General features: G+C 39.5%; 1 protein-coding gene across 1 annotated transcript; it reads left to right on the top strand.

Moving 5' to 3' along the window:
- Positions 1–26,949, top strand: UBA6 (ubiquitin-like modifier activating enzyme 6; the record flags this gene model as incomplete). Its single annotated transcript, XM_009696238.1, has 31 exons — positions 1–100; positions 920–948; positions 1,747–1,841; positions 2,366–2,477; positions 3,687–3,767; positions 4,322–4,444; positions 6,220–6,343; positions 7,575–7,678; positions 8,567–8,629; positions 9,686–9,762; positions 10,423–10,489; positions 10,877–11,020; positions 11,676–11,743; positions 12,022–12,100; positions 12,300–12,380; positions 12,761–12,838; positions 14,128–14,309; positions 14,898–15,003; positions 16,058–16,147; positions 16,255–16,335; positions 16,782–16,910; positions 17,827–17,878; positions 17,984–18,047; positions 18,933–19,002; positions 19,666–19,737; positions 20,959–21,076; positions 21,718–21,911; positions 22,549–22,676; positions 23,482–23,569; positions 23,941–24,035; positions 26,340–26,949. Coding segments are annotated over 31 exons (3,030 nt in total), but the record flags the coding sequence as incomplete, so codon positions are not given.
- Between the last annotated feature and the right edge of the window lie 587 nt (positions 26,950–27,536).

Here is a 27,536-nt window from a genome sequence, read left to right as displayed (position 1 = left end):
TGTAGTCGCCAGAGGTATGTTCTTGGAGACACGGCAATGCAGAAGATGGCTCAGTCCCACGTATTCCTGAGTGGTATAGGTGGTCTTGGTGTGGAGATTGGTAAGTTAGGTGACATTTATTTAAGCAGACACAAGTGTGTGTAAACATACTGTCCCAGAATACTTGTAAATCTTATTTTAGATGTAATAATCATGTCTGAAGTATCCAAATGAATTTATATGTGCATGGTGCGTATGAGTAACATAGCAGATGCAGGAAAGATCCTAGTCTTTTCTCTAGTAAGCATTTTACTAGAACAACATTTCAAATTTTACTTTAAAATGTGCTTCCATGGGCTGGATCGCTTTACTCAAAATCTTGTGTCTTGGGTGAAGATTAAAGGTGGATAATCCAAGTTATTCCTTTAGGCCTCAGTATCAATGAATGTAATACAGGAATGGCTAGAACCTGAATTATCCCTGTGTAGGAAATGGGGCGGTGGGAGGTAAGAGAACAGATGCAATTTGGTGAAAAACTCATAACTGCCATGGTGCAAGAGACTCCTTAACAATTTCCCTTGCTGTTATAAGCAAGACATGTCTTGGTTCTTACCTGGGGTGTTTACGCTTTCAGTTGGCTTTAATGAACAGTCCTGGGGTTTTGCAGTTTATTGCCATTTGTGTGTCTGTAATCACACTTACGGGATGAACAGCTGACAAATGACAAATGCAGAGAGTTTTTTTAACCTTTCTCATGTTATTCTACTTTCAATGGTGATGTAGGCTGCTTGAGCCAAATGTAAAAGAGAACAAACCCTTAAGCTGTGAAGTTCTTAGCAATGACATACTGTTACTGTCCACCCACATAACTATTCACTTACTGATTTGCCAGAAATCTGTAACAGTCCCTCTCTCTTTCTGTTTGTGTTTTTTTTTTCAGCCAAGAATATAATTCTAGCTGGGGTAAAGGTATGTAATTCAGTTCTGTTGTTGGGTATTCTTGGGTGAGCAGGAGGAAAAGGGACAACGCTCCTAGCTAGCTAATCTTAAGTTTCTGAAACTCTTTCAGTAGAAGGATTGCAAAACGTTTGAGAACCTGGGGGCGAAAACTTGTAATAATCTGAATGTTCTAGTGGTATGGTCAGAGCCTCACGTTAATGTCCGCTGCACTCTGAAATACCTCATGTGATAATTTAGCCAGCTGCTTATCAGACGTTGAATCCTTTTGTACAAAGTGGCCTTTCCTAAATGGAGTGGTATAAACTCAAAAGCCAAACTATTCAAAATATGTTATCCTATTCTGTCATCCATCAGAATCCTTTTGTGTAGATGTTCGAATCGTTAGGTGTTTTAATCCAACAACTGCTTTTGTGTTGCTGGGATTAATTGTACTAGAGAGAGGCCTTTTAAAAATATTTCTTCCAATCAAAAAAACCCTTGTTTGTAATTTGGGGAGTCCATTAATTTACAGATCGCAATTGCCTCTTAATCGCAGTGTGGCAAAAATCATCCTCAGTATTTAAATGCTGTCATCATTGCAAACTGAGAGGAAAATGCTTAATGAAATGCATATTGCAGATGCATTTCTCTCTCAAACAGTAAGTTTTTTTGGAAAAGAAGTTGGAGGAGCTTGTTCTTACACATGGTACAACTAAGTCTTCTGCAGTGCTAGTCGTCCAGCATTTTATGTGGGGCTTAATCCATCCTTTTGGGTGCTATGACCACGTACACTTGTCCCAGTAAATGCTTTTTGCTGAACTTTCTTAGGCACTTACAGTTCATGACACCAAGCATTGCACGAAGTGGGATTTGGGGATCAACTTCTTCATCCATGAAGATGATATTACCAGTCAAAGGAACAGGTTGGTGAAGTCTTTGGGAGTAAGGGAGGACTGAACTTGACTAGGAGTAACAGTGTCAAAATAACAGTTCATTGTCCAAGAGCTGCTAATACATATCAAATACTTGTTAAAGCCTTTCTCGGGAGTTACCGGCTTTAAGTACAGTGCCCAGGTAGGTATTAAGGGAAGTCTAGTTTGGGACTGGAGTTCTGTCTGAGTCAAACATCTCACTTCTTACCATAGGGAGCTTGTAATGTACATTTAATAGTGGGGGGCCAGGGTGCACTTCTTCCTTGGGCTTTCTCGGCCACCTGTGTGAGAGTAGAAAACAGTCATGACACCAGACCATCAGAGAGTCCTGTTGTATATTGGACAGAGCTGTTTTCCTCAGACCTGCTGGGAATTTAAGTGTGAATAAACGAGATGGTGGTTGTTGCCAGGAGACATCCTGAAGGACTCTTGTAAGGCATGTGTGGTATGAAATTCTGTATTGAAAATACAATTTTGTAGATGCATAAAAAACTTGAAAGTTGGTGTTTTTCTAGGGCTGAGGCCACACTTCATCGTATAGCAGAACTCAATCCATATGTCCATGTAGCAGCATCAACTGTGCCTCTAGATGAAACCACAGATCTATCTTTTCTAAAGCAGTACCAGGTATGTCACTCTTAAAGCAGTTGTATGTGGTATTTTGCTCAGAGCAAACAACTTGAATTTTTTTATATAAGTAAATAAAATGAAATCAAACTTGAAGTACATTTTGAGATGATGTAAAGGAAGTAGATCTTGTATTTGGACTAACGAAATGGTCGTGTTTGGTGTTTTTACAAGGCTGAAACAGTAGGTTTGTGTTCCCAGCACTTTCTTGTGATGCTTCTTATGGAATTTACTATGATGATAAATAGCTAAGTGAGAATGGCATACAATTTTTTTGTTGTTGTTCGAAGGTGAAACTGTGACTTTTTTTGCAGCTACATAGCACAGATATTCTATGTATATTTTGTGTCCTGTATTCCAGGCAGTAGAAACTCAGGCTATATAGTTAGAAAGATCATTTATGTATGTATGTATCTAATGAAATGTAAGCTCCTCTGTGATGAAATGAGGATGTTTTCAGTTGTTCAGTCAGCTGTCTCCTGCCTGCGTGCATGGCTCAGCCTGAGTTGGGAACTTTTACTGTGTGGCTATTGGTTATACCCAAGCTCACCGAGTTTCTGAATGTCCCAGCTATAATAAGCCATGTATAACTGAATAGGACGCAGCACATATGCTTTGTAACCCAATGCTATCCTAAACTTTGAAAGAATGCTTGCAGAAATTGTATGTCTGCAATTTGATGAGCAGTAGCACTTGAAGCTTTTGCAAACTTCTTGGTGTGCACTGATGAGTATCATTTGTGTTTGTTTTGCTAACTTTAATCTTAAAATTCAAGATCTACATTTTCTCTGAGATTATCTGTAACTGTTTTCATAAGTATTCTAATTAGGTTTTGAGTTTCACAGCTGCCGGAAAAAAAACCACAAACAAACAAACAAAACCAAAACAACAAAAAAACCCACCAAACCAAACAAACCAACAAAAACTCAAACCAACCAAAGAAAAAAAAACCACCAGAAAAACACAAACCAAATAAAGAGTGAGAATTTGCTGTTCCTGCTCTTGCTCATCTTGTTTCCAGAACTTGTGGAGCAGTAACCCACCTGTTCTAATGTGTAATGAGAAAACTCACTCAAGACTCTGTTCTCTGTTGTGTAGGGGCAAGGAATCAGGACACCTGAGTAACTTGCTGTTAGTACTACTTTTTCCCTAGCCTGAAGATGTTGATTGCTTTCCATATCTTAGATTTATTTCTGTTCTTGTTCACAGTGTGTCATATTGACTGAAGTAAGTCTGTTGCTGCAGAAGAAGATTAATGACTTCTGTCATGCTCAGCAGCCACCTATTAAAGTAAGAGAAAAAATTAAACACATGAATAATCCATACAGTGAGTATTCTGGACCTCCAGCATGTTCTATCCAGAAATGGAGAAAGCTGGTTATGAGGTATATAGTCCTATGCAGATAGCATATTGAAGGAGCAGTGTGAGTTTTGGGAGTATGATGCTGCTACTCTGTATATGTCTGGTGTTATCTGGATACCGGCCCAGATAACCATAGCTTGGTTCTTTAAAAAAAAAAAAAAAAAAAATTCTGTGAAATACTTTTCACTATTAAATCATAATTGTTCTCAAAGAATGTGTTGAGACTGAATGTAACAGTAGCAGAAATTGGCAGTATTTTGCTGTTTATTGGTGTGATTCCTGTTTTTTGTGTAGGGGTTCAGAAATGCTCATGCAGGTTCAAAGTCTGTGATGAATGCTGTGCTATATGATCAGTGGCCTGGGTGCCTATGACAGGTTTCCACCGTAGAAGTTAAATCTGGTGGCCTTGGACAATGTGAGAGGTCATTCCTTTGGCTTGTGCTGTTTTAGGAATACTCATGATTTTTACTTTCTCTTGTAGTTCATCAGTGCAGATGTATATGGAATATGTTCACGGTTGTTTTGTGACTTTGGTGATGAATTTGAAGTGCTGGATACAACGGGAGAGGAGCCAAAGGAGATCTTCATTTCAAATATAACACAAGTAAGGGATAGAAGTCATTGTGCTGCTTTAGTTTTTTTTATGATGACTCGTTATTGGCTATATGACCAAGCGGAGTGTTTCACTTCAACAGCCAGCTAAGCAGTTGAAAACGGCAGTATAGAATGTTCTGGTGTCTTGATCAAAACCAGTCAGTGATAACGTACTAACATTGTAAAGCATACCAATGCCTCCTGCTCGTTACTGAGAATGCAACATCACAACATCGAGTCTTTTTTTTGAGAGCGAGAGGAAGAAATGAGGAGATGTAGAGAGAATAGGACATAGCCTTGGTGTGGGAATAGGTTAAGTTGTCTAAGGAAGCCTGAAATAGGCGTGAATAGCCCTTCTTTATGCAAAATTGCAGCACATATAAAGAAGGATTACTGGAATGATCAAGGGGATTGAGAGCCTCTTTTGAAAAGAAATTCAAGGGTTTGTTTTAACCTACCAAAGCAGAAGCAACAAGAGAAGGATATTATTGCTAATACTTGCAGCGCAGGATATTAGAGAGGATGTTCATTTGATCTTGTATTATTGTTTTGTAAATGGAAATGATTTTAGCTGCTTCTCTCAACTCTGGAAGTCCAGGCTATAACCTTGCTCATCCAGCAGCAAGTGTTTTGTCGCATCTCCAGTCTAGATGTAATAGTAACCAAACTAGAAGGGGTTGTACAATAAGTTGAGTTTGATCTGAATTAAAGCTTATGATGATTTGGGTAGCCTGTTCTTTGGTATCTTTAAAAGGGAATGGATGACTTGGTTGTTCTCATTAATTACATAAAGAGTACACAGTTATGTTTCCTGGCTTGTGCTGATTGCCTGCAATGTCAAGGAATGAATATATATATATCTATCTATATATATCCTGGATTCATAATCTGGTACTTGAATTTATTTGTGTCTTGCTTCCACTCTCTGAAGTGTAAAACTGACCAGAATTACAACTCAATACTGAAACCACCATCAAGTGACTGTTCTTGTCCTGTGGACAGGGTCAAGGTGGTATTCTGTCCCTAAATCAGAGAAGAATTTTCTCTGGTCAACTCATTTACCATTGTCCATGCCACAGAGAATGCAGTCCACTGTAATTTAGTTTTATGCTACATAACTGAAGTCTTTCTAATATTGGGAGCTCAGGAAGGGATGGCAGGAGATTTTACAGTCCAGGCTTGCTTGCAAATCCACTATGTTACAGCCTGAGCTGCACCACAAGATCTTGGTGAGCTGTCCTCAGGCTGCTGAGGGGTCTCTGGTTCATGGGACGTTGGCTTGACATCCTGTAGCAGGATGAGATGTTGTCTGAGATTCCTGCAAGTGTAAGCTTGTTTGTGATCTTCTTGAGGCTGTGGCTTTCCTATATTTAAGGATGTCCAGCTTTGTAAGCTTCCTCACTTTCAAGAATGAGTTTGGGGGGTCCTTTTTAAGGAGATCGGATGGAAAGGAAGCATGGAATAATCAGGACCTTTCACAAGACTTTATTTCTTAATGTCTTTGAAGATTTTTTTGTACATATAGTCTGTTTCTGGTTTGGAAAAAGAATGCTGAGAACTGTAAAAGGTAGAAATGAGAAAGGCTGTGTTATGAAAACACTCTTAAACTGAAAATAACAGGACTGAAAAAGTTATCATAGGTAACTCCCTTGTTATGGCAGCACTGAGGTGCTAAAAGTATAAGCTGCAGTTTCAGTAGGCAAAAAGCTATGTGTCTATGATAAAGTGTGACTTGTTTACACAAGGCACTTCCCTCCTTGCTAACTTTACCATTTTTGTTTTCAGTCAAATCCTGGTATTGTCACTTGCCTTGAAAATCATCCACACAGGCTTGAAACAGGACAGTTCTTAACCTTTCGGGAAGTTAATGGAATGTCATGCTTAAATGGATCCACACACCAAATAACAGGTAAACTGTTGCTGTCTTACTTGCAAGGTATTTATTTTTTGGCCTGTGTTAGCTCACTGTAGTGTTGTTTACGGTAGCCAGAGGAGTGCTGGGTTGTGCAGACCTCCAGTGAGCTTGCACAAAAAAATTGCTTTCTGGTGCAAAGGACTTTCTGGCGTTGTCTTGACTCCATTTTCATTTAGTAAAGTCTTTCCAAACTCATCTTGCTGCTTAAGGAACCATGGAAACTCTATGCTTGTGGAAACTAGTTGGCAGCCTCTGAAGTTACTGTCAGTTTGCTGATGAAACTTTTGGTTTTTGGAAGGTCCCCTAATGCCTGTGCTTCTGTCATGGTTTTGGACACACACTTTGTGTGTCACTGTTCGCCTTGTAGTTTTTTGGGTGACAATTTAAGTGAACAGGGATGCATTGACATTGCTTTGTTTCTAAGCATGCTTTTGAAGTGATTCTCATGATTTATGTTTACCCTGCTTTGGTCTGCATCATGTGTGTCTCAAGGCTTACTGCTTGGCTCATTTTGGATGATGGGGAATTGCCCAGTTCCAAGATCTTAATGCCTGTTTGTCTGGAGCAGAAGAGAGTGTGGGTGGGTGGGGGTTCGTTGATTGGTTTTAACTATTTTGTGGTCTGAGACAAAAACAGTACACTTGAAACATGGTTGAGTCTGTTTTCTCTGGACCCTTTTGTTTTGCTAGTGCTGATGCTGTGTTCAGTTCTTTCCTCTTAATCACAGCCCAGCTTTTGGGTTCAGCTTTCCATGAACTAACAATTCTTGTGTCTTCTTGCTTTATAAGAATGATGCTTCAGGTTGGATGAGAGGAAAGATGTGACTTGAATGCCCCAGCTGCCCTTTTTGATTGCCTGTTGTTCTAGTCGCGGGGCTAAAAATCCTACTCTGAGCAGTATACTGGACACTGCTGTGCACAGTCTAAATAAAACTGAGAGTGATTTCATTTTTGTTAACAGAGCTGTGGTCATCAGAATTCTTGTTAAATCTGCTGCCACTTTAAAAAGCTTATTTCATAACAGATCATGTGAAACTAATACTTTGGCCCAGAAACTGGCAGAGAGGGACAATCCTGTTAGGAGGATCAGCTGTTTTTATGCTTTCAAAGCAAGGTCACACACTACAAAATTACAGCATAAAAAGCATTGGCAAAACTCCACTTTATTGTATACAGAATTGTAGTATTCAACAACACTTCTAATTATCAGTTTATTCTCTTTTCAGTGGTGTCACCTTATTCCTTCAGCATTGGTGATACGTCAGATATGGAGCCGTACTTACATGGAGGCATAGCTGTTCAAGTGAAGACACCTAAGATGTTTTACTTTGTAAGTGTGTGCTTGACGTAACTGGGTTCTTGAGTGTTAATGGTCTGAGCACTGGAAGTTCAGCAGATACATGAGTTGGTTACTCGTAGTTTGGGTTTACACTAATTTTATACCATTTTACCAAACCATAAAGAATAGAAAATATTTCAAAGTTACCTGCCCGCGTAGAGGAAAAAAAAAAATGGATGGGCAGCCTATCCCTGTACTGCTGGCAACTCCATGAAGGTCTATGAATACGTGGTTTCCTGCTGGCCTTCTGAGAAGAAGAGACAGTTGGATGAGTTTGTATAAGAGGGGTTGCAAACTACATGGCGCTGTGTCCCTTCTGTGGGCCTGCAGAAAGTAGATCCTAACTACCCTCAAACATTCTTCTAAAGAGCATTGGAGTGAGGACCAGGTGCTTCTGATGTGAGAATGCACAGCTCAGTATGTGGTCTCTGTGAAGCAGTAGCTTCATGGTCTTCCTGAGCGGGGAAGTTCTACAAGCAAACAGCCAGTTGCCTACAAAATCTCTGGTAGCCAACCTCAGAGCAGTTTAAGAGATGGATCTTGCCCCTAGGATGTGAAACATCTCTCTGACAATTTTTGATTGACAAAACTTGCAGTAGATGATTATTTTCTATACCTCTTTTGAGGCGTTACTAATGGAAAGAATAATAGCACTAGGATGTGAAACATCTCTCTGACAATTTTTGATTGACAAAACTTGCAGTAGATGATTATTTTATACCTCTTTTGAGGCGTTACTAATGGTAAGAATAATAGCAATGCTAGTAAGAAAGGATATTTGGTTGTTTTTCTCTCCAGGAGGAGTATTGTTTTGTCAGGTAGCAGTGACTGTCGTGTCCATAAGTGGGTGTGGTGTTATGATGAATTCTGTTTTTCCAGGAACGGTTGGAGAAGCAGATAACAAATCCATTATGCCTTGTTGCGGATTTCAGCAAGCCTGAGGTAATTAGCATGTGGGGACTTGGGCATAAGTGCTTTAATGTTAAAACTACATGGAATGTAATCTGCAGCTTTATGTGTAGAACAATATAATTTTCTAACTCTATTCTGTAGTAGTTAAATATGAGTTTAAAGTGTGAAATAAGGGAGATATCAGTTTGTGTGGTCACACAGAATATGCAGTATGTTTTAGATCACTGTAGAGACTTGTTATCCATGATTTACACCAAATATATTGTAAACGCATAGCTCAGCCACTTCTGCTGTTTAAAATACCAGGTTTTGATAAGTCTGTAATTTATGGGAGTGTAAATTTTGCAAGTGACACAATGATTTTTCCTGTATTTAATGATGCGTGATGGATAAAAATCACACTGGCGTCAAACCTGGGATAATCACAAGAAGGTGATCACAGATTGGTTAGAAACTGGAGTTAACAGTGTAAGAATAATTTTTTTTTTCTTTGAAAAAATGATTCAGAGGAATTCTTAAAGTTTGAGAGGAAGCTAGCAGTATTTGCCTTTAACACATTTTTAATTATTATGGACATGCAAGGCATGTAAATCTTGGACTCATTAAAATCTTAAACTAAAAAATGTTGATCTAATGATTTTTTTGTTTCTTTGATAATGTAAGGTCTGACTTGCCTGTTCAGATTTTCTACTTTTGACCCTTAATGCTGGGCTTTGATATTGATGTTTGGCAAAATGCAATGCATTGTAATATGTAGTTAAAAGAAGATGACCACATTTTTCCAATTTCAGCACTACATTCTTTTGGAAACTCTTTAGTTGAACTTGGTTGAAGTGGGTGCTGAATGTGTGTGAAGGGTGTTGCTTCTGAGCTTACTACTGAGTAATCCTTCATAATCCCAGTTTGTAAAAACATTAGTGTAAGATATTTCAAATTAACTTTTTAATGCTATTTAAAGACTTTTTGGAGAGGTATGGTTAAGAGTCAAGGAAGTGAAATGGTAACAGAAGAGTTAGAATAATTGGTTTTGTTTCCTTCAGTTTTCTTGAGTTTCTAACTGATCAACAGCTATTGTTGTCTTCCCAGGCACCTTTGCAGATCCACATTGCCATGCTTGCCTTGAACCACTTCCAGGAGAGCTTTGGTCGTGGACCAAACATTGGGTAATGCACCTGTCTTGTGTTTGCTAAGCCTTGAATCAGGCAGATCTCTCCTTTTATTGTAATTACTGGTTTGATGTGCAGCAGGGTACCTTAATAGACGACATAGAAATGAAAAGTTGAAATCTAGATGAAAAATGTTACCTGATGCATGTCTGGGTTTGTAACAGGGCATTCCCAATATAGCGATGGCAGTTTCTGGGCCCAGGTAGACAGAAAATGCTTCTGAAGGAAGTCCTCCTCTGTTCCAATTTTGTCACATTGTGACATTAATATGCAAAAGTTGTTTCATTGATTCCTGAATTATCCTGTAGCTTATGGATTTAAAAAAAAAAAAAGTCTGAGGGATTTGGTTTTCATATTCAGTATTTTTTTTCCAGCTGTAGTTCTTGATGTGCATAATTTTGAGTTAAACAAGACAAAGCTGCTTACAAAGTATGAATCGCAAGACTGGACCTGCACGTGGGCTTCTCCACTGAGACTGGTGTTCTGGAGCTAACTGTAACATTTAGAAGTGCATCTTTAATGCTCACTGTTAAAGTCAATATAAATTTCCAAACTCTTCCTACTGTATCCAGGTGGTTTTTTTTCTCCCTTGATTGTGTTTCTAGAAGGGCTCCGGAACGTTTAAGTGATCATTATTGTTTCTACCCTGGTTTCTAGATGCCTTCAAGATGCTGAGGAAATGCTGAAAATAGCCATGTCTATAAGTGAAACACTGGAAAACAAAGTGAGTAAGGAATCATCATCATTATGGGTCATTTTTGATGCTCTCATTTACTTGCCTAAAGGTCATGCTTTAGTTGTTGGTCCTGGTTCTGGTCTTTGTATCCATCTTTAGATGGATCAGCTGGCTTTCTGAAGGCCATGTGAGGAAAGAGAATGGTGTTTCAGCACAGGTTCAACCAAACATTCTGTGGCTATGTGAATCCAGCTTTTAGATAAATGCATATTACAAGTACAGGGTATACAGTGGATCTGTCTTGGCTGGAAACCTTTTTGCTAGTCAGAGTGAAATAATTTTCTTTTACTGAAGAACAATAATCTAGGAAACTGTCAAGCACTGACTTTCTCGATTGAAGGGATAAATCTGTTGTTATTATGTCTTATTTTTCAGCCTCAGGTGAATGGAAATGTAGTGAAATGGCTGTCTAGAACTGCTCAGGGATTTCTAGCTCCTCTGGCTGCAGCCGTGGGCGGTGTTGCTAGCCAGGAAGTCTTGAAAGCGGTAACAGGAAAATTTTCTCCATTGCAGCAGTGGGTAAGGCTGTCTTTGGTTTTGGATCTTTATTTTGACAGTGCTATTACGAATGTATGGTGGTGTGTCAATGCTGTATAATCAAAATAGCCTGAACAACTTCTATAATGGGGCGGGGGGGAAGACAAACAACTTGAGACTGAATTTAGGAAAAAATATGCTTCTGTGTGTACAGTAGAAGTGCAGCCAGTTTTAGTTAAAATTTTCGTATTTGGTGTTCGGACATCACATTCTCTTTTCCCACAAGCAAGGAGAGTACTGGCCTGACATTGCAAAGGTGTGATATAGTCCAGATGTCAGCTTAAGCTACTGTATGTAAGAACAGCGCTTTCAGACTTGGGATAAGTGTCAGAATAAAGCTACATTTAAAAACTTCACAGTCTTAATTTGGAGGGGTAACATGCCTGTCAGAAGCTCGCAGCACACATTTCAGTGAGATTTTTTCCTCTCTGTGTCCAGGTGCTTTTTCCTGTCCACTAAAACCTGTGAAGTAAACTGTAGGGAACTGAATGCTGTATAGTCTTCCAGTGACAGTAAAAACTTAGTGCTTATAAATTTCTAGACTCTGTTGTACATAGAAAATCGTTACTTTGTTTTTCAAATGAAAATAACGTGATTGTTTTTCACAGGTTTTTATTGTGTGTTTTTATTTTTTCAGCTATATATAGATATGTTAGACATTGTAACACCTCTAGAAAAGATGGGCTCTGAAGACTTTCTCCCACGGTAAATATAACTACAGTCTGCTGGTTTATGTACTGTTCACATCTGAGACTCGGGCAGGCCCAGAAGATGTCTTTTAAAATTAGTTCAGTGCCCTTTGCTGGAGGGATAGGTTTGGGGTTGAGAATGTGTGTTCCATTGGAGCGTGGGAGGAACAGGAATTATAGGGGACTCGGTCTGATTTTCTCGGTTCATGTCAAAGTGCAGTTTGGCATCAATAATACTACCATGATAAATGGGAACTTATTAGTCTTCTGGTTTTGTCTCCTATGCCTGCATAGGGGAGATAGGTATGATGCCTTGAGGGCTTGTATTGGAGACTCTCTGTGCCAGAAGCTGCATGATTTGAATGTTTTCTTGGTGAGTATGTCTGACGCTGTTACACTTTTTGCAAATGGTTTGTCGGTACAGCTAACATCCACTGTCTTCAAAATAATGAGAGCAGCCCTGATGATGTGTGCCACTGCAGAATAAATGGTCCAAAATTGTAATGGGACTTGTCTGGTGTCTTCGTGGTTTTCACTTACCTTTCTGACTCTAAAAATGTAATTTTCTTCAGGTTGGCTGTGGAGCAATAGGCTGTGAAATGCTAAAAAACTTTGCACTTCTTGGTGTTGGTACTGGGCAAGACAAAGGATTGGTAAGTCACCTGTTAACCTCACTTTGCTTATAAAAAAATAATGTGACAAGGAATAATTAAATAATAAGACTACGTAAAAATGTTGAAAATCTAACCCTAAGCCTTATTTCAGGTTGATCTCTGTGCAGAGGGTAAAATGGTCTCAGCATAGAGTGGAAGTAGTGTGCAATTAGAAGCAGAACACACTTGGAGCAGTCTTGCTGTATTTTGATTTTAAAACAAAATTTAATCAGTCAGTAAAGGCAGAGCTGTTAGCCACAGTGGATGCCAACAGGAGTGCTTTATTTTGATAAGTTTCTGCAGAGATTTCATCAAGATTATTGCTCAGTGCTACACTTAAATTGTAACTTCAGCTGTTGCTTTCGTCCCTTCTGGCTTAGGTTACAATTACAGATCCAGACTTGATAGAGAAATCCAACCTGAACAGGCAATTTCTTTTTCGACCTCATCACATACAGGTAGGCTTTCTTGTTCAATAAACTTTCTGGACTATTGTTCTGTTTCCCTGTCCTATGTCCCCACCGAGAGCTGAACTTGTATGTACTTCTGTCCAGAAAAGACTTAAAGGCTGTCATGACATCCAATATCTTTTAAAACAATACCAATAACTATGTTGACATCCCACTTATCACTAGTATCAGTTGAGTAAAATTTGCTGGTCTGATCTTAATTTGTAGTGGTGTCTTTGACTAATGAAATCTCTCGAACTTGAGAATTGGGTGAGGAATGCTGTGTTGCATAAGAAGCTGCCATGCATTAATATGCCAGAAATGCTTTGCTATACCATTGAAATTTGGAGAGAATAAAACAGAACAACAAAAAACAGACAGCACTGGCAGAAGTGTTCTCAATAGAAGTGCTACTGCTAACGGAACTTCACCAAGGTTGCTATCTTCTGACTTAATTCAGTCTTCATTAAGCTGGTAAATAGCTTGGCAAAAAAACATTTACGTTCAGTAAATGCGAGATACAGAAACTGTTAATTCCTTAGAAGCAGAGAGAATATCCCTGTACTTGCAAACACAGCACAAAATAAAAAAAGATGGCTCAGATGTTGACAGCAATGAGGAAAAGGGATGCCTCTGCCCAAAACCTAGCAGCTGAATTTTTTGCCTCCTGTTTGTGTTTAGCAAATCTGGGCACAGATTACATTTTGGATGGATAGATAAATGGAGGGTGAACTCTGCAAGCTTTCAGAAGCCACACTGTCTTCTTGAGTTCCGCCGTTCTAAATGCTGACCTCTAGATAATTGAATGTTGTAGTATGGCTAGAAGTGTCAGGTAGGTTAAGAACTGTTACAGTTTAGCTTCTGAAATTGGCTTTGTGTGGAAGGCCTTGCAGTAATGGGATTATTCACAGGTGTTTGATGTCTATGCTGCAGAGACATAGTCGCAATAACTAATGGGTTTATCCTCTGACAGTCATGAACTGCTGCTTTCTTACGGCATTTTGAGAACATGAGAGGCAGCATGGGGCATCACAGTTACTCAGTACACTTCTGCACCATTTAATCATTTTCACCTTGTGGTCTCTGAGACACTACTTCAAATAAAGCTAAAACTGAAGATAGATTAAGACATTAGTGAGGGAGGTATACGAGTAAAGAATTTCCTTCATTATGTTTTGCATACTAACATTTCTGTCAGTGAATTGTTGTCTGATGAGCAAATGAAATCAATCGTTCTGTGTCCCAGATGTTCTTTATTTGAATATTGTTGAGATATATATATGTATTTATACTTTCAGAAACCTAAAAGCTATACTGCAGCAGAAGCAACTCTGAACATCAATCCTTACATAAAGATTGAGTCTTATATTAGTAAGGTTTGTCCAGCCACTGAGAACACTTACAGCGATGAATTCTATACCAAGCAAGATGTGATTGTGACTGCTTTGGACAATGTTGAGGCAAGGAGATACATTGATAGGTAGGTTGTGGAAAGGAAGCGAGGGCTGCTTTTCACGTTCTTGTGTGAACTCTGCTTTTCTATTCTTAATCTTCCTGATCTGCAACTGCTTATAAGATCTAATAGCAAATTGCGCAGATATATCTTGCTCCTTTGTAGGGATGCTGGCTGTGGGGAGGAAGGGGTTTATATTCGAGGTGGAAACTGACTGCTGTTGTGTGGGTGCTACTGTTCGCATGGCAGAGAGCCTTGGAGTCAGTTCTTGGAAATAAATAGCTGTCAAAGTCTGATGAGGGAGAGAATACTTTGGCAGTCTTAAGGTTGAATTATTTATGCATAAGAATATTTATTTAAATTAATAAGTAGAGATGTTTACATTTAAAAAAAATTACTAATGCTCCTAATCCAGGTAGGCTCAGGTTTATGGTAATCTGATCTAACTTGAAATAGCTCTTCTTATTTAATCCCTTTTTTTCCCCGAGTTTGATGTAAGCTTTCCACTCCTCTCAAAGTGCCTAGAGCCAATTCTGGTTACACCCCGGTGATGTCTGCAAGGCAAGAATGTAGTGATTACGCTGTGTTCTGATAGTCTGTGTCTTTCCATGTCAGTCGTTGTGTAGCAAACCTGCGTCCTCTTATAGACTCTGGAACTATGGGAACGAAAGGACACACGGAAGTTATTGTGCCCCATCTGACAGAGTCCTATAATAGCCACGTGAGTGTTTTAAGACCATCACTTACCTTCTGTAGCTAGTGCCATAATGTCCTCTGATTCTATAATCATTTATGTATCTGTCTAAAATAAGCAACCTATCGGAGTTGCTGAAGAACCGTACTATTAGGAAATAATTACTTCCTTGGTTTCTGCAGAAAGGCTCACAGGAAATAAAATTTGAGCAGACTGGAGATATCATGTCTGCTACCTAGCTGATGAGTACACCTAGGCCAATAATTAAAAGCAGCTACTGTATGAATCATGAAACACAAGGTCTGGAAAAAGTCCTAATTCTGAGGCATTTCTAAGGGACTGACTTCTTTTTTTTTTCTCCTTGACAATTCCCTTCTAAATAAGAATCTAGGCCCACAATGGCATTGCAAACTGGTTTTGTACTTTTGGGCTTCTTTCTTAGAACTGCTTTCTCCCTACTCGTTCTGTTCTTGGTGAATATCACATCCACAGGCAGGTAGGAGAAGCACAAGCCTCTGTAGTAGGAATTAGGCTGCCAGTTTCTACAAGCGTACATAACATGTATGTTTGAATGGGGAAGGGGGTATGAACCTTCAAACTCTTGCAGTATCCCTCTGTTCAAGTTCTTGTGAAACTGCCTTTACAAGGTAGAAATTCACTGGTTGAGAGCACCATGAAATGGTGCCGCATGGACACAGAGACAGGATTTTGAACATCTTAACGATCTTGCTAGGCTCCACAAAGAAAGAAGTCTTTCTGACCTTGAGTGAAAGGACGTATTTCATGTTAAGAGTGTATGTGAATGCAAACTGCACATCTTGGAAAAGCTGACTGGCAATTTCTTCTGTTGTTTGTGTTTCAGAGTTCAGTTTTGCTTTCCAGTACTGAGTTTAGACTGTTCTTCATAGACAGGAAGTGATATATTAAGTGTTAATAAAACAAATTTTGTTGTAAGCATAAATAAGCCACCTTGCATTTTGTGACAGTCAAGTTTTAAACCTATATAGTCTAGAAATTGATGCTATTATTAACAATAAACTTTAATAAGCCTGCATTTACACACAACTGTCCTTGATGACAGCGAGATCCACCAGAAGAAGAAATACCTTTTTGTACCTTGAAGTCTTTCCCAGCTGCCATCGAGCATACAATACAGTGGGCAAGAGATAAGGTAAGGGAGGAAGCTTACTGCTGTTCAGCACAGCTTAGTGTGTGTTTGGAAAGTGGAGGATCTGATATACTTCTTGCAAAATGATGTTTGTTCTTTTTATTTTCTAGTTTGAAAGTTCATTTTCTCACAAGCCTTCATTGTTTAACAAATTCTGGCAGACCTATCCATCCGCAGAAGAAGTTTTACAGGTATGAGGATGTTGCCAGGGTAAAATACAGGGTTTAAACTAATGCTTTATGGATTTGGTTTCTCTTTAAGTTCAGTGAGATTTGGGTTATTTTCTGACTTTATCTGGAAAACCTGAAGACTTATTTGGCCAAGTCATTAGTTGATCCTTCATGGGAACAGTATTTCTGGTGTGTCTTATCATTAAAAGCCAAAGTCTCACGTGTGGCCTGCTTCTCTCTGTAAGTCTATAATGGCCTATGGTCCATAGGGCTGGGTGGAAATAGATCAAGTAGACCACAGCACTTGGGGAAAAAGCCAGTGGAGAAGGTCACATAAAGGATAATATTTCACAAAGTGACCGTCTGTTTCCTTTTGCCTATAACTTAATAAAAACATATTTACTGTTTGACTGGATTGGGAGGAACCTTTTCTGGTTTAACATTTTTCTGTTTCCTTTTCTGTCTAGAGAATAAAATCAGGGGAGAGCTTAGAAGGCTGTTTTCATGTTATTAAAACACTCAGTAGAAGACCCCGAAGTTGGAGTCAGTGTGTGGAACTAGCAAGAGTAAAATTTGAGAAGTATTTTAGCCATAAGGTATGTAAGACCTGGAAATGAGGTGGTGCTAGACTGATGAGGATTTTAGAAAACTTGATAGCCTTAATAAGTAGGTGTCCAAGTCTTTGCACTCACTTCCATCTCTTCATAAATAACGAACTGTACTTGGAACTTAAAAATGCTTCATCTCTTCCTCTTTCTAATGCAGCACTTTAATCTGGTTTATTAACTCACTCTGAGTAGCTCTGTTCAGTAGTCTTCATGCAGTTTTGTTGGCATTTTTCCAGCTAAGTATTGTGTTTTTCCAGAGCAGCAGGATTATCAGGTGTCTTTTAGTAAAGAACAGTGACTTTCTGTTGCCCCCACTTAACTTTTGTTACTGAACTCATCTTCATATCCCTGATTTTCTCAAAGATGTCACAGAAGGGTTGACTGAAGTAAGAGCCGGTCATTCTGAGAATCTGGTTCACAGTCTTGCTTAAAGGGGGTGTGTGTATAATTTTGTAGGAAAGATGTGATCATGATGTTGTATATTAGCAAACAGACCATATCTGTGTGTCTGGAAGCCCTGGTGGTAGTTGTCACATTGAGACAACACTACATTCCCAATTGTGAATCAATATGCAAGAATCCTAAAGTGACAACAGGTAGGGGGATCGCTTTGCTTGTTGGATTAAGTGTCTTGCTTGGACTTTGGACAGCTGAGGTGACATTGTTATCTTTGCCCTGTGAATGAATGGGCAAGTCACTCTGTCTAGTAGTAAGCTCTCCATCTTGACAGAGGCGTCTTAGGGGTTTTTTTTTTAAACTCTTTAAATTACTTCAGCTATGTGTTGGAGTGTCTCAAAAGCCATATCAAGATTTCACATCATTACTAAAAAGAAAGCTTGATTTAGTGTAGTCATGTCAATGTGTATATGACAAATTACTAAAGCTACTCTGGCTTTTTCTCTAGGCTCTTCAGCTCCTTCATTCATTTCCCCTTGATACACGATTAAAAGATGGAAGTAAGTGCAAATGCCCTTTTGTGCGTGTTGTGAATTCATGGCATACCTCATGTGTTGCTGTTCCTAATTACTTAGGATTTCATTTTAAGTCTGTCTTCTTACCAGGTTTGTTTTGGCAGTCACCAAAGAGGCCACCTTTCCCAGTGAAGTTTGAATTTAATGATCCTTTGTAAGTATGGTACTGCCACTGATGTGTTTTATGGCATCCCCTAAAACATCCTACAGCAGAAAGTGCAAGGCAGTGGCTTTGTAGCAGTAGAAGTTGGACTGGTACTTGGTAGGCGCTAGTGCATAGCCTTGCGCTGTGGCAGATTTGGTGAGCTGTCTCATACTTTCACTGGAGGTAATTTAACTTTCACTGACATGGGATTGGAGGGTGCTGTGGGAAGTTCTGACAACATCTAATGCGAAATGGCTTAGAACAGCCAGTTTCATTTGTTGTGTTACTATAGAATTACTGAGTTGGTGCTGTTGTACCCCCTTGCCCACATCGGCCCACGTGATGAAATGCAGGATGTACCAAATTAAATTGACTACCTAGAACGACCTAGTGGAGAGACCCCTTTTCTTCATCACAATTTGGGTCTGATCTAGATGGTTTTGGGTATTACAGATAATTTTAAAAATTGATGTGGTTGAAGGATTGAAAAGCCTTGATCTGCTGCGTATCTACACCTGCTTTGAGAAACTGTCCGAATTGCCATTTTGAGTTTGGGTGAAAACTGAGATCATGGCAAATATCAAAGTATTTCTGAGGTGAAGCTTTTTATTATTGTATTGATGTCATCTGAGCGTTTGTAGTTATTTTCTTGACTGCAGAGGTTAAGGAAATAGGGTTTTCATTAAATAACTCTTCACTCATCAAAGTTTGCTTAGTTTTAGGAAGGACTTGTGAGTCCCTCAAAACCTGTCATCTGTTTTGTACTGCTGCAGGGTGGAAATTCTGTTTCTCTGTGTGTGTTTTCAAGATCTCTTTGAATATGATTACCAACCTTTGGGCAACTGAAGTAAAAAACCAACTAAACAAAAATAATTACCTTCCTCTTTTCTTCAGGCACTATGGTTTCATTGTGAGCGCAGCAAAACTCTTCGCAACAGTGTACTGTGTTCCTTTCACAGAAAAGGTAATCCATACTGTAACAGTGTTCCCATTGCATGACTTGGATGTACCTGTTCAGTTTTGGCCCCATGTACAGTTGCTAGTTCTTTCCAAGAGCTGATTAAAGTGATTCTTAAAGTAATCTGTCTTTCAGCGCTACTTACATTTAGTCGTCTTTGTTTAAATGCCTAACCTGGAGGAGAAATGGATAGTGTATTGGGTATTTTCAGTGGGCACTGAACTTGGGAATTCTTATTTTGATGGACCTGTTTCCTGTGCAGTATAGTAACTAAACTGAAAGAAGATCGCTTTAAGGCATTTTTTTTAATTAAGTGTCTTAGCTACGGTCTGGGAGTTTTATTTTTTACTACTCACAGCCTCTGTGTTGCTTATCCTTTGTTTTTATTGTTACCCTTTTTCTTTTCCAACTGGATCTTCCTGAAAGTCACCTTTACTCTTAAGTTCTGTTCACTTTTCAAGTGCTAGGCACTTCACGCCACTCTGGTTCACTGCGGCAACTGAAATGTCACTTGGTGTTTCAGTGATGATGTTTCACTGCAACATCATTGAATATTCATTTGTGGGATTTTTTGGTTTTGGTATTCTTTGAAATGCTACTGGATATACAGTCTCTTTGTGGGGACCTTTTTGAGCTGATGTGAATTTAAATTATTTTTCTTAATAACAGGATTTGTCAGAGGAAACTATTTTGAAGATTATTTCAGCTGTCAAGGTACCGGAGTTCAGACCTTCAAACAAAGTAAGTGTGATATTTAGTTTAAAGAAAAAAAAAATCCACAAGCAGTGTCCCACATCTCCAACTACTTCTTGCATCGATGCTGATGAGAAATAGACACAAATTAAATACGTTTTGGGGAAACATGAGTGTGGCATACAGGACTGCTTTAACTTGATGTAGCTAAGGTATCTATGTACCAGATGCTAAATGTAAGATGTGAGGGTTTTTTGCTTTTTCCAGATGATTTGTTGTAGCAACATTTTCCATACATGAGTGTGGTTGTAAATCTGCAAGCTTTTCTTAAGCTTATATGAGTCTATACTATTTTAATAAAAGTAGTAAAATTTTACTCTTAAGCAACTTTAAAGCAATCCAGAACTAGTGTCAATTTGTTATTTCTTTCTAGGTAATATAAAAGAAGTGTCATTACTTTTACGTTTATTTTTGAAGCATTAACTTCAAAACAGCTTAAGTGTCATTGTGCAGTGGCTAGCATTTGTCATCATTTAAAATTAGCAAATATTCCAGGGTATTTTCATATTTTCTTGCCCAGTGTTAACTCTTGTCTCATGAACGCTTGCCTTGTGAGACAAAACTGGTATTTTGACTCAGAATCACAGAATGGTTGAGGTTGGAAGGGACCTCTGGAGACCGCCTAGTCCGATCCCCTTGATCAAGTGGGAGCAGCTAGAGCAGGTCATCAAGGAATGTGTCCCATCGGGTTTTGAGGATGGAGACTCCACAGCCCCTCTCAGCTACCTGTGCCAGTGTTCAGCCATCCTCACAGTTTTGGTTGGGTTTTTTTGGTGGTTTTTTTGTGGTTTTGTTGTTGTTTTTTCTTTAAACTATTTTCATATGTTTCTAATGGGAATTTTATGTGCTTCAGTTTGTGCCTATACACCCTTCTCCTGTCACTGGGCACCGGTGAAAAGAGTCTGGCTCTGCCTTCTATACTTTCCCCCCATCAGGTATTTATTCCCCCCATCACATCGATAAGATCCCACGGAGCCTTCTCTCCTCCAGGCTGAACTGTCCCAGCTCTCTCAGCTTCTCCTCATATGAGAGATGCTCCAGTCCTTTAATGATCTTTATGGCCCTTGGCCGGACTTGCTCCAGTAAGTCTGTTTCTCTCTTGAACTGAGGAGGAAAGACTGCAGGCAAGACAGGAAGCCTAGCACGCTTCACACTTGTGCTGTACGAAGTTCGTGTATTTTATTACTCAAGCACTGCATGCACTTGCAGGTTGTACAGACTGATGAAACTGCAAGAAAACCAGATCATATTCCAGTCAGCAGTGAGGATGAAAGAAATGCTATTTTCCAGCTGGAGAAGTCGATACTATCCAATGAAGCTATGGAAAGTGAGTAGCTTAATTACATCTTGCAATTGCACTGCCAGTAGTATGACATTCAGGTCTCTGGATAAAGCAGTTCTGTAATTCTGCAAGACGCAGGTAGCTGATATCTAAAGCTTTCTGAAGTGCTGTGCAGGTAACTGTCCTTATTGCTTACCATTACCCTATGCTTCTGTATTTCTGAAATTCCTGCAAGTTTTAGGGTTCTCTCGTATTCTTGCATGTAAATACAACCCTGATGACAGTGAGCAGGCAGCAGGGAATTGACTTCAAAGGAGGGAAAGGGTGCTGGCTACATCCCAGGTGGACTGAAAGTGATTCTGGTACGAGAAGGTTGAGAGTTACTGCTTACAGGAATCAATCAGAAATTATCCTAAATTGTGAAGGCTGTTAAAGTCGTCTTCAGCATCTTTTAAATACGTTAAAATGAGGATGCTGGAATCTCATTTTTGTGCCTGGTCGCAATTGAGAGGGGCATTTCTGCTTCTAGCATGGGAAAGCAAGTTGTAAGTAAGGCACCAAGCTCCAGAATGTGAAATTTTTAATTTGTTAAGGAATTTGTTAAGGTTCTAGTTCCCTATAACTTACATTTAGGACATCCTCAGTTTTCTAATAATAATTTTTGCCTTTTTTTTTTTTATGAGTAGATGACTTGCAAATGAAGCCCATCTCCTTTGAAAAAGATGACGATAGTAACGGCCATATAGATTTCGTAACAGCAGCATCAAACTTGCGAGCCAAGATGTACAACATCGAACCAGCAGATCGGTTCAAAACAAAACGCATTGCTGGAAAGATTATTCCTGCAATTGCAACAGCTACTGCTGCAGTATCAGGACTGGTGAGCATGCTGCTTAAAATGCTTATTTCTTTCTCTTGCTGCTCCTTGCCTAAAACCACTATTGTGTGGATATTGATTAACACTACCCTGACAGAGCCTCGTTAAGGAAATGGGTTTATTTCAAACGTAATAAACTTTTTTTTCTCGTGTACCAATACAAAAGGTGGCTTTTGGTTCTAGATGTGGTAAGCTGTTGGTGCTTTTATTTCTGATTTGCTGACCAAAAAGAGGAGTGGGGGTCAGCACTTTGGTTTGTTTTCTGCAATTGATACTAACTTCCATCAGAGCGCCACTGCCAAGAGTGGAAAGGATCTGTTCTGTAGTAGTTCACATCCATGCACCTCAAGAGAACTGCATGCTTTGTGGAGGTTTCTTGAATTTAAAAATTTTGGAAGAGTCCTACAGTAGGAACACTTTTGAATGTTTTAAATATTTCCATTAACAGCAACAGAATTTATTTCTGTGGCATATTGGGTTGCATTTCCAGATGTGGTTTACTCTGCCAATTGGACAAAGGCTGATCTCATTAACAACTTACTCGGTAGTTGCTGGCCTCTGAACTAAACTAGCTTTGATAACACAGTACCTGAAACCTGTGTTTGGTCTCATGGAACTACGGGATTCTTATTTACTGCAGGTTGCACTGGAACTCATCAAAGTTGTGGGTGGTTACCCGGCTGAGGCATACAAGAACTGTTTTCTCAACCTAGCCATTCCCATAATGGTCTTTACAGAAACTGCGGAAGTAAGAAGAACAGAAATCAGGTAGGAAGGACAAGGGCAGAAGGGCGGTATTTGGAAACCTGTTAACTGACAGTTAGAACTTGGTGAGCCATTACAACAAGTGTGAAGTTTGTTCAGTTATTAAATCCAGATAACCAGGTTAAGGCCTTATGTGCTCGCATGGCAGAACTATGATGGAACCACAGTTCATGGTTGTACTCCAATTAAAGGTTATAGACGTTCAAGGTTATTTTTTTGTTGTTCTTTAAACTTGGAAGATCATGTATCACTTAGTGCTTGCAATCAAACTCTATTAGCCATTTACTATGTACTGCTAGAAGTGTAAGTGATATTCTTAGTACCACCAAGGGTGTCCCATAATGCATTGCTCAAGAGCTTCCTGTTTGGGAAATGCAGCATATACACTTCTGTCCTAATTTTAAAAATGGTGGTTTTAAGGGCTTAGTTTTATTTTCAGTGGAAGCTGTTGCTCGCGAGGCTTTAAAAATCTAGATGAGTTAGGTGTGCAACATGGTTATTAATGAACATCCTGTCTGCACAGACTGGACACGCTTCTGCGTCTTAGTCAATACACGAGCTATTTTACAGTAGGTCGGAAAACTCAGTAAGTTCATTGCCAGATACTGTGTTCACTCAGAGTTCTTACTGTGTCTTGTACTTAGCCAGGTCAAAGGGCTGGAGAAGTGGCAGCAGAGAGGGAAGAGAGTTTTGCTCAAGAGAAAACAGCAAGTTGCTAGGAGACTTAGCAGTCCTTCAATATATGTTTAAAGGATATGCCTGAGTTCACGTTCTAAAGTAACAAACAACCCTTCTCTCTTTAAAACAGAAACGGGATATCATTTACAATCTGGGACAGGTGGATAATTTATGGGAAAGAGGATTTTACTCTATTGGACTTCATAAATGCTGTCAGAGTAAGTTACCTGCTGTACTGGGTTAATACAAGATGAGAGGAAATGGTTTTCTTGTTTCGAGTTGTTGGTTTGGGGATTTTTGTGGTTTGGGGTTTTTTTTTTTCTTTTATAAAGTTATTGTTCAAACCAGAGTAATTCTAGAATTAATGTCAATGGGTATGTCTCTAAACACATGCAAGCCTATTTGCAAAGTCTTTGTTAATTTGATTGGCTCAAATGTGTCTTAAAACTTCTGTCAACATCCATTTGTTAGCAGGTTTTCTGGTTGGGATCCTATGGTTTTGAATAATTAGTTGTAGTAGTAGTAGTAGTATCTGCTGGCTTGTGCAGCTGTCCTAGTCCTTTAATAAGTTTTAATTTGTGAATTCCAGGAGAAATATGGAATTGAACCAACTATGGTTGTACAGGGAGTCAAAATGCTGTATGTTCCTGTGATGCCAGGTCACATTAAAAGATTAAAGCTGACGTAAGTATAACTGGAAAATGGATTGAGCGATGCGAGTGCACATACAAAATATGTTCACTGGTTATATCATAAGGACATGTGTCTCACAGCAGTGTTTTCTTTCAAAGTGGTTGCTAGTTGTTAATATTTGGGAAAGAAAGTAGGTAATGTCTTCCTTTTGAAAAAAAAAGAAAAAAGAGAAAGTAAATTAACTTCTGTGGTGAGGACAGGAGACTTGCAAAATGCTAATCTAACTGATATGAATGCCAGAATGAGAAACCCGAAGAAGTCTGACAGTAAGGGTTTTTTGGGAAAGAATGTACCTTGGTTCAAGCAGAACAAGACTAATCAAACCTTTTTAAACTGGCTTAAAATTAGTGGTAATATTTAGCAACTTAGCTCTGAAAGAATGAGAACACTTACTCGGGACGGAGCTAAAGTATTGGTTACAGATTGAGATTTCTGAAAAATCTGTTCAGTTCATAGTAATTCCTTGAGATTCTAGCTCACTTTAGCCCTTTTAAAAAGGAAACCATTCACAAGGCTTTACAGTGCTGCTCACTGACAGAAAATTGGGGTATAACAAACTGGAAGTTTGGGAGCGTGTGAGGGCAGGGCATTGGTTTTTGACTGATAGGCCTTTGCAGAGTAACAGCCAGATCTCCCCCAGGTTGAGTTCTACCTTACATCATGATTGAACTTCTTTAGCTCAAAGTTTGTTCCTCACAGCCCCTGCGAAGCATATGCTGGTCAGGGCTCACAGGCTTTGCTAGAGCAAGTAGATGCATCGACCAGTAGTGTTTTGAATGTCTGCCAGTAGGTGACATCAGGCAAAGGAGGAGTATATGTTAAGGGCAAGCTACTTCAAACTTCCAGGGAGAGAAGAGCCTCTAAGTTGTACTGCCTTTAGAGTGCCTGGCATACTACATGTGAATGTACAGCCTGTCTCAAAACAAGTTGTTTATATTCCTTCTCCTGCAGCTGTATAAATCATTTTGAATGAGTGTGGTGTGTAATGAAGTCGAAGGCATGGTGTAAAGCTGCCTTCTTGTGAATATCAGGATTTCTTATTACCCTGAGACTCGGTTCAAGCTTTCCATGTAGTTACAGCAACTTGGGGTTCAGTTACAAGCAGTCCCAAAAGCTTTATAAGATATTTGCACAGCAAACTCTGCTCTTGCTTGTGTGTTTGTTTTTTCTTAAGGTGTTTAAAATCTTTCTCTAACTGTAATATGACAAGTGTTGCAAGACTCTTGTCTTCATTTCAGAATTACAGCATTGACTGGTAGCATACTCCTTAAAAGCAAGTTTTAGAGGCGTAGTTATCTGCCTTCCTCTGTAGCTTGGGGCTTCCTCATACAAATAGCTATGACCTCAGTATCTCTGAGAAGAGGCTAATGCTTTGTGCTCTTGCAAGGGAACAAGTACTTTGGGGAAGGCAGCTTTTTGACCAGTGTGCTAAAGCATAGCGAGAAGTGGACTCTAAGTGACCTGTGAGGAATAGAAAAGAGTGACTGTATTCCCCCAGCCTCCTAGCATTTGAGCTGGCCTCATGAACTAGTGGTCCAAGTTGGCAAGAAAATAATTTTGAGACATCCAAAGATACGTAACGAAGTGAGGTTAGTTGGCCGCCTACTTCAGTGTTCTATTGCACAACTTCCAAGCAACAGCTATAGCTTTTGAGACTGTGGAGAGCAAAGGGGGGGAAGCTGCTCTAAAACGTGACACACTTACCTAGTTTAAACTCCTGTTGTGGTTACGGAGGAAGAAGTCCCAGATCCTGGCTGTTTTTCCCCCTCATTGCTATTCACCTTCCAAATTCCAGGACTTAAGTGTTAACACCAATAGAATTACTTTCCATCAGAACTGTGTATCTCGTGTCTGCACTGGAGTGGTTCTCCCTAATAATGTATTAAGACCAGCCATTATTGGTAGACCGAGAACTTGCTGCTCCTCCTTGACAGAAATCCTGCACAGAAAGCCAACTATGCCTTGTGCCTCAGTAGGAAAGAGAGATTGCGTCGGTGAGGAATCCCGTCTGAAACTGGCCATTTTCTCTTTTGTACTGAGCACTTGTTAGTGATCAGTGTAATAGCTCACTAATGGGCTAAGTCTATCAAGAAAATGGGATACCATTTGCTGTACCTCAGGTGGAGGAACAGCTTCTGTGTCAAAATTAAAAGGCGACTTATTCTCCATTTTAATCTGGTTTCTAGTATATTGGGCTTCATTGCCGGCAGTGAAATTCATCCTAGTCTGGTCCTGAATTCCCACTGCCAATCCTCCTTCTGGTACGTTAACAAACTGTTCTTCATTCCCTTGTAGGATGCAAAAGCTTGTGAAACCATCAGCTGATAAGAAGTATGTGGATTTGACAGTATCGTTTGCTCCAGAGACTGATGGAGAGGAAGACTTGCCAGGGCCACCAGTGAGATACTACTTTGTTCAGGAAGACAATTGATGGTAGAGACACAAAAGGCGCTCCTGGACCATTTGTTCTGAAAGGAGTGTGCTAATTTTCAGCTATTAAAGATGGTACTATATATTTCTTTTTGGTGAAGCCTTAATTAAAACAAATGGTGAAAATCAGTGGCTTTGTACTGAAGACAACTGGATTTATGTTTGGTCTGCTCCTGTTTTCTTCAAACTTGTTTGCTTCAAGGAAGATTGGTCACTCCCTGAGATGGAATGCCCAGTACAGTCCTTACCTTAAAGACAGGATTTGTATTGATTTGTGGGGAGCTGAAGAAAGCAAGAATAATGGTGAACGTAACAAATGGTCCCCATGTGCAAATTAGGCCCTGCTTAGAGAAGAGTGCAAAAAATGGGGCCACTGCCATTTTATGATACTCCTGGTGTTCTAAAAACATCGCAAATCCAATTCATATGTTACTTAATTCTCAAACAAGAATTTCATTCTCGCCATCCACACGTGAGATTTACTCCATCGGAAAGGTTTTAACTCCCACTTCAAAGCAGATGAACTGCTTTATTGTTTTGTCGGTGCTCTCTTCTGAACAGTTAGTGATGCTGTGTGTCAGAGCAGCTATCTTACGTCAGTCTCAACATGGAAACATAGGGCATAGGTGTAAATTGTCACAACTCCCCTGAAGTCAAGAGAGCTGGAATTGTTGATTATTTGCACTAAGGCTGTTCTTTGGGGAATACTGCAATATGGGGAAAGTGGAAACCTATCGGACAGCTGAGTTAACACTTTCAACTATAAAACTTTGCCTTCAAGAAAGAGATGATGTTTGGTGTGGTTGAGCCTTTCTGCCCTCACCAAATTAAAAACACTGTAGCGATTAACTTTGAAAGGCAGAAAAGGCAAATGGCTCTGGATGTTTGTCATAGCGAACGCTGTTTCCTCAGCTGCTCCTTTTGGTACCGTTTCCTTACAGCGGATGGTTATGCTGTACACTTGTCCGCAGCACAAGTCTGAGTTGCACTGAACACTGAGGATTTTATCATCATCAGTCAGTTACTAGGGTATCTATGTATAAAGAATCTGCTTAATTGGAA

Source organism: Cariama cristata, unplaced genomic scaffold (assembly GCF_000690535.1).
Source record: "Cariama cristata isolate BGI_N322 unplaced genomic scaffold, ASM69053v1 scaffold36222, whole genome shotgun sequence".
NCBI lineage: Eukaryota > Metazoa > Chordata > Aves > Cariamiformes > Cariamidae > Cariama > Cariama cristata.
Note: the sequence above shows the minus strand (reverse complement) of the source record. Positions and strands in the feature narration are given on the sequence as shown.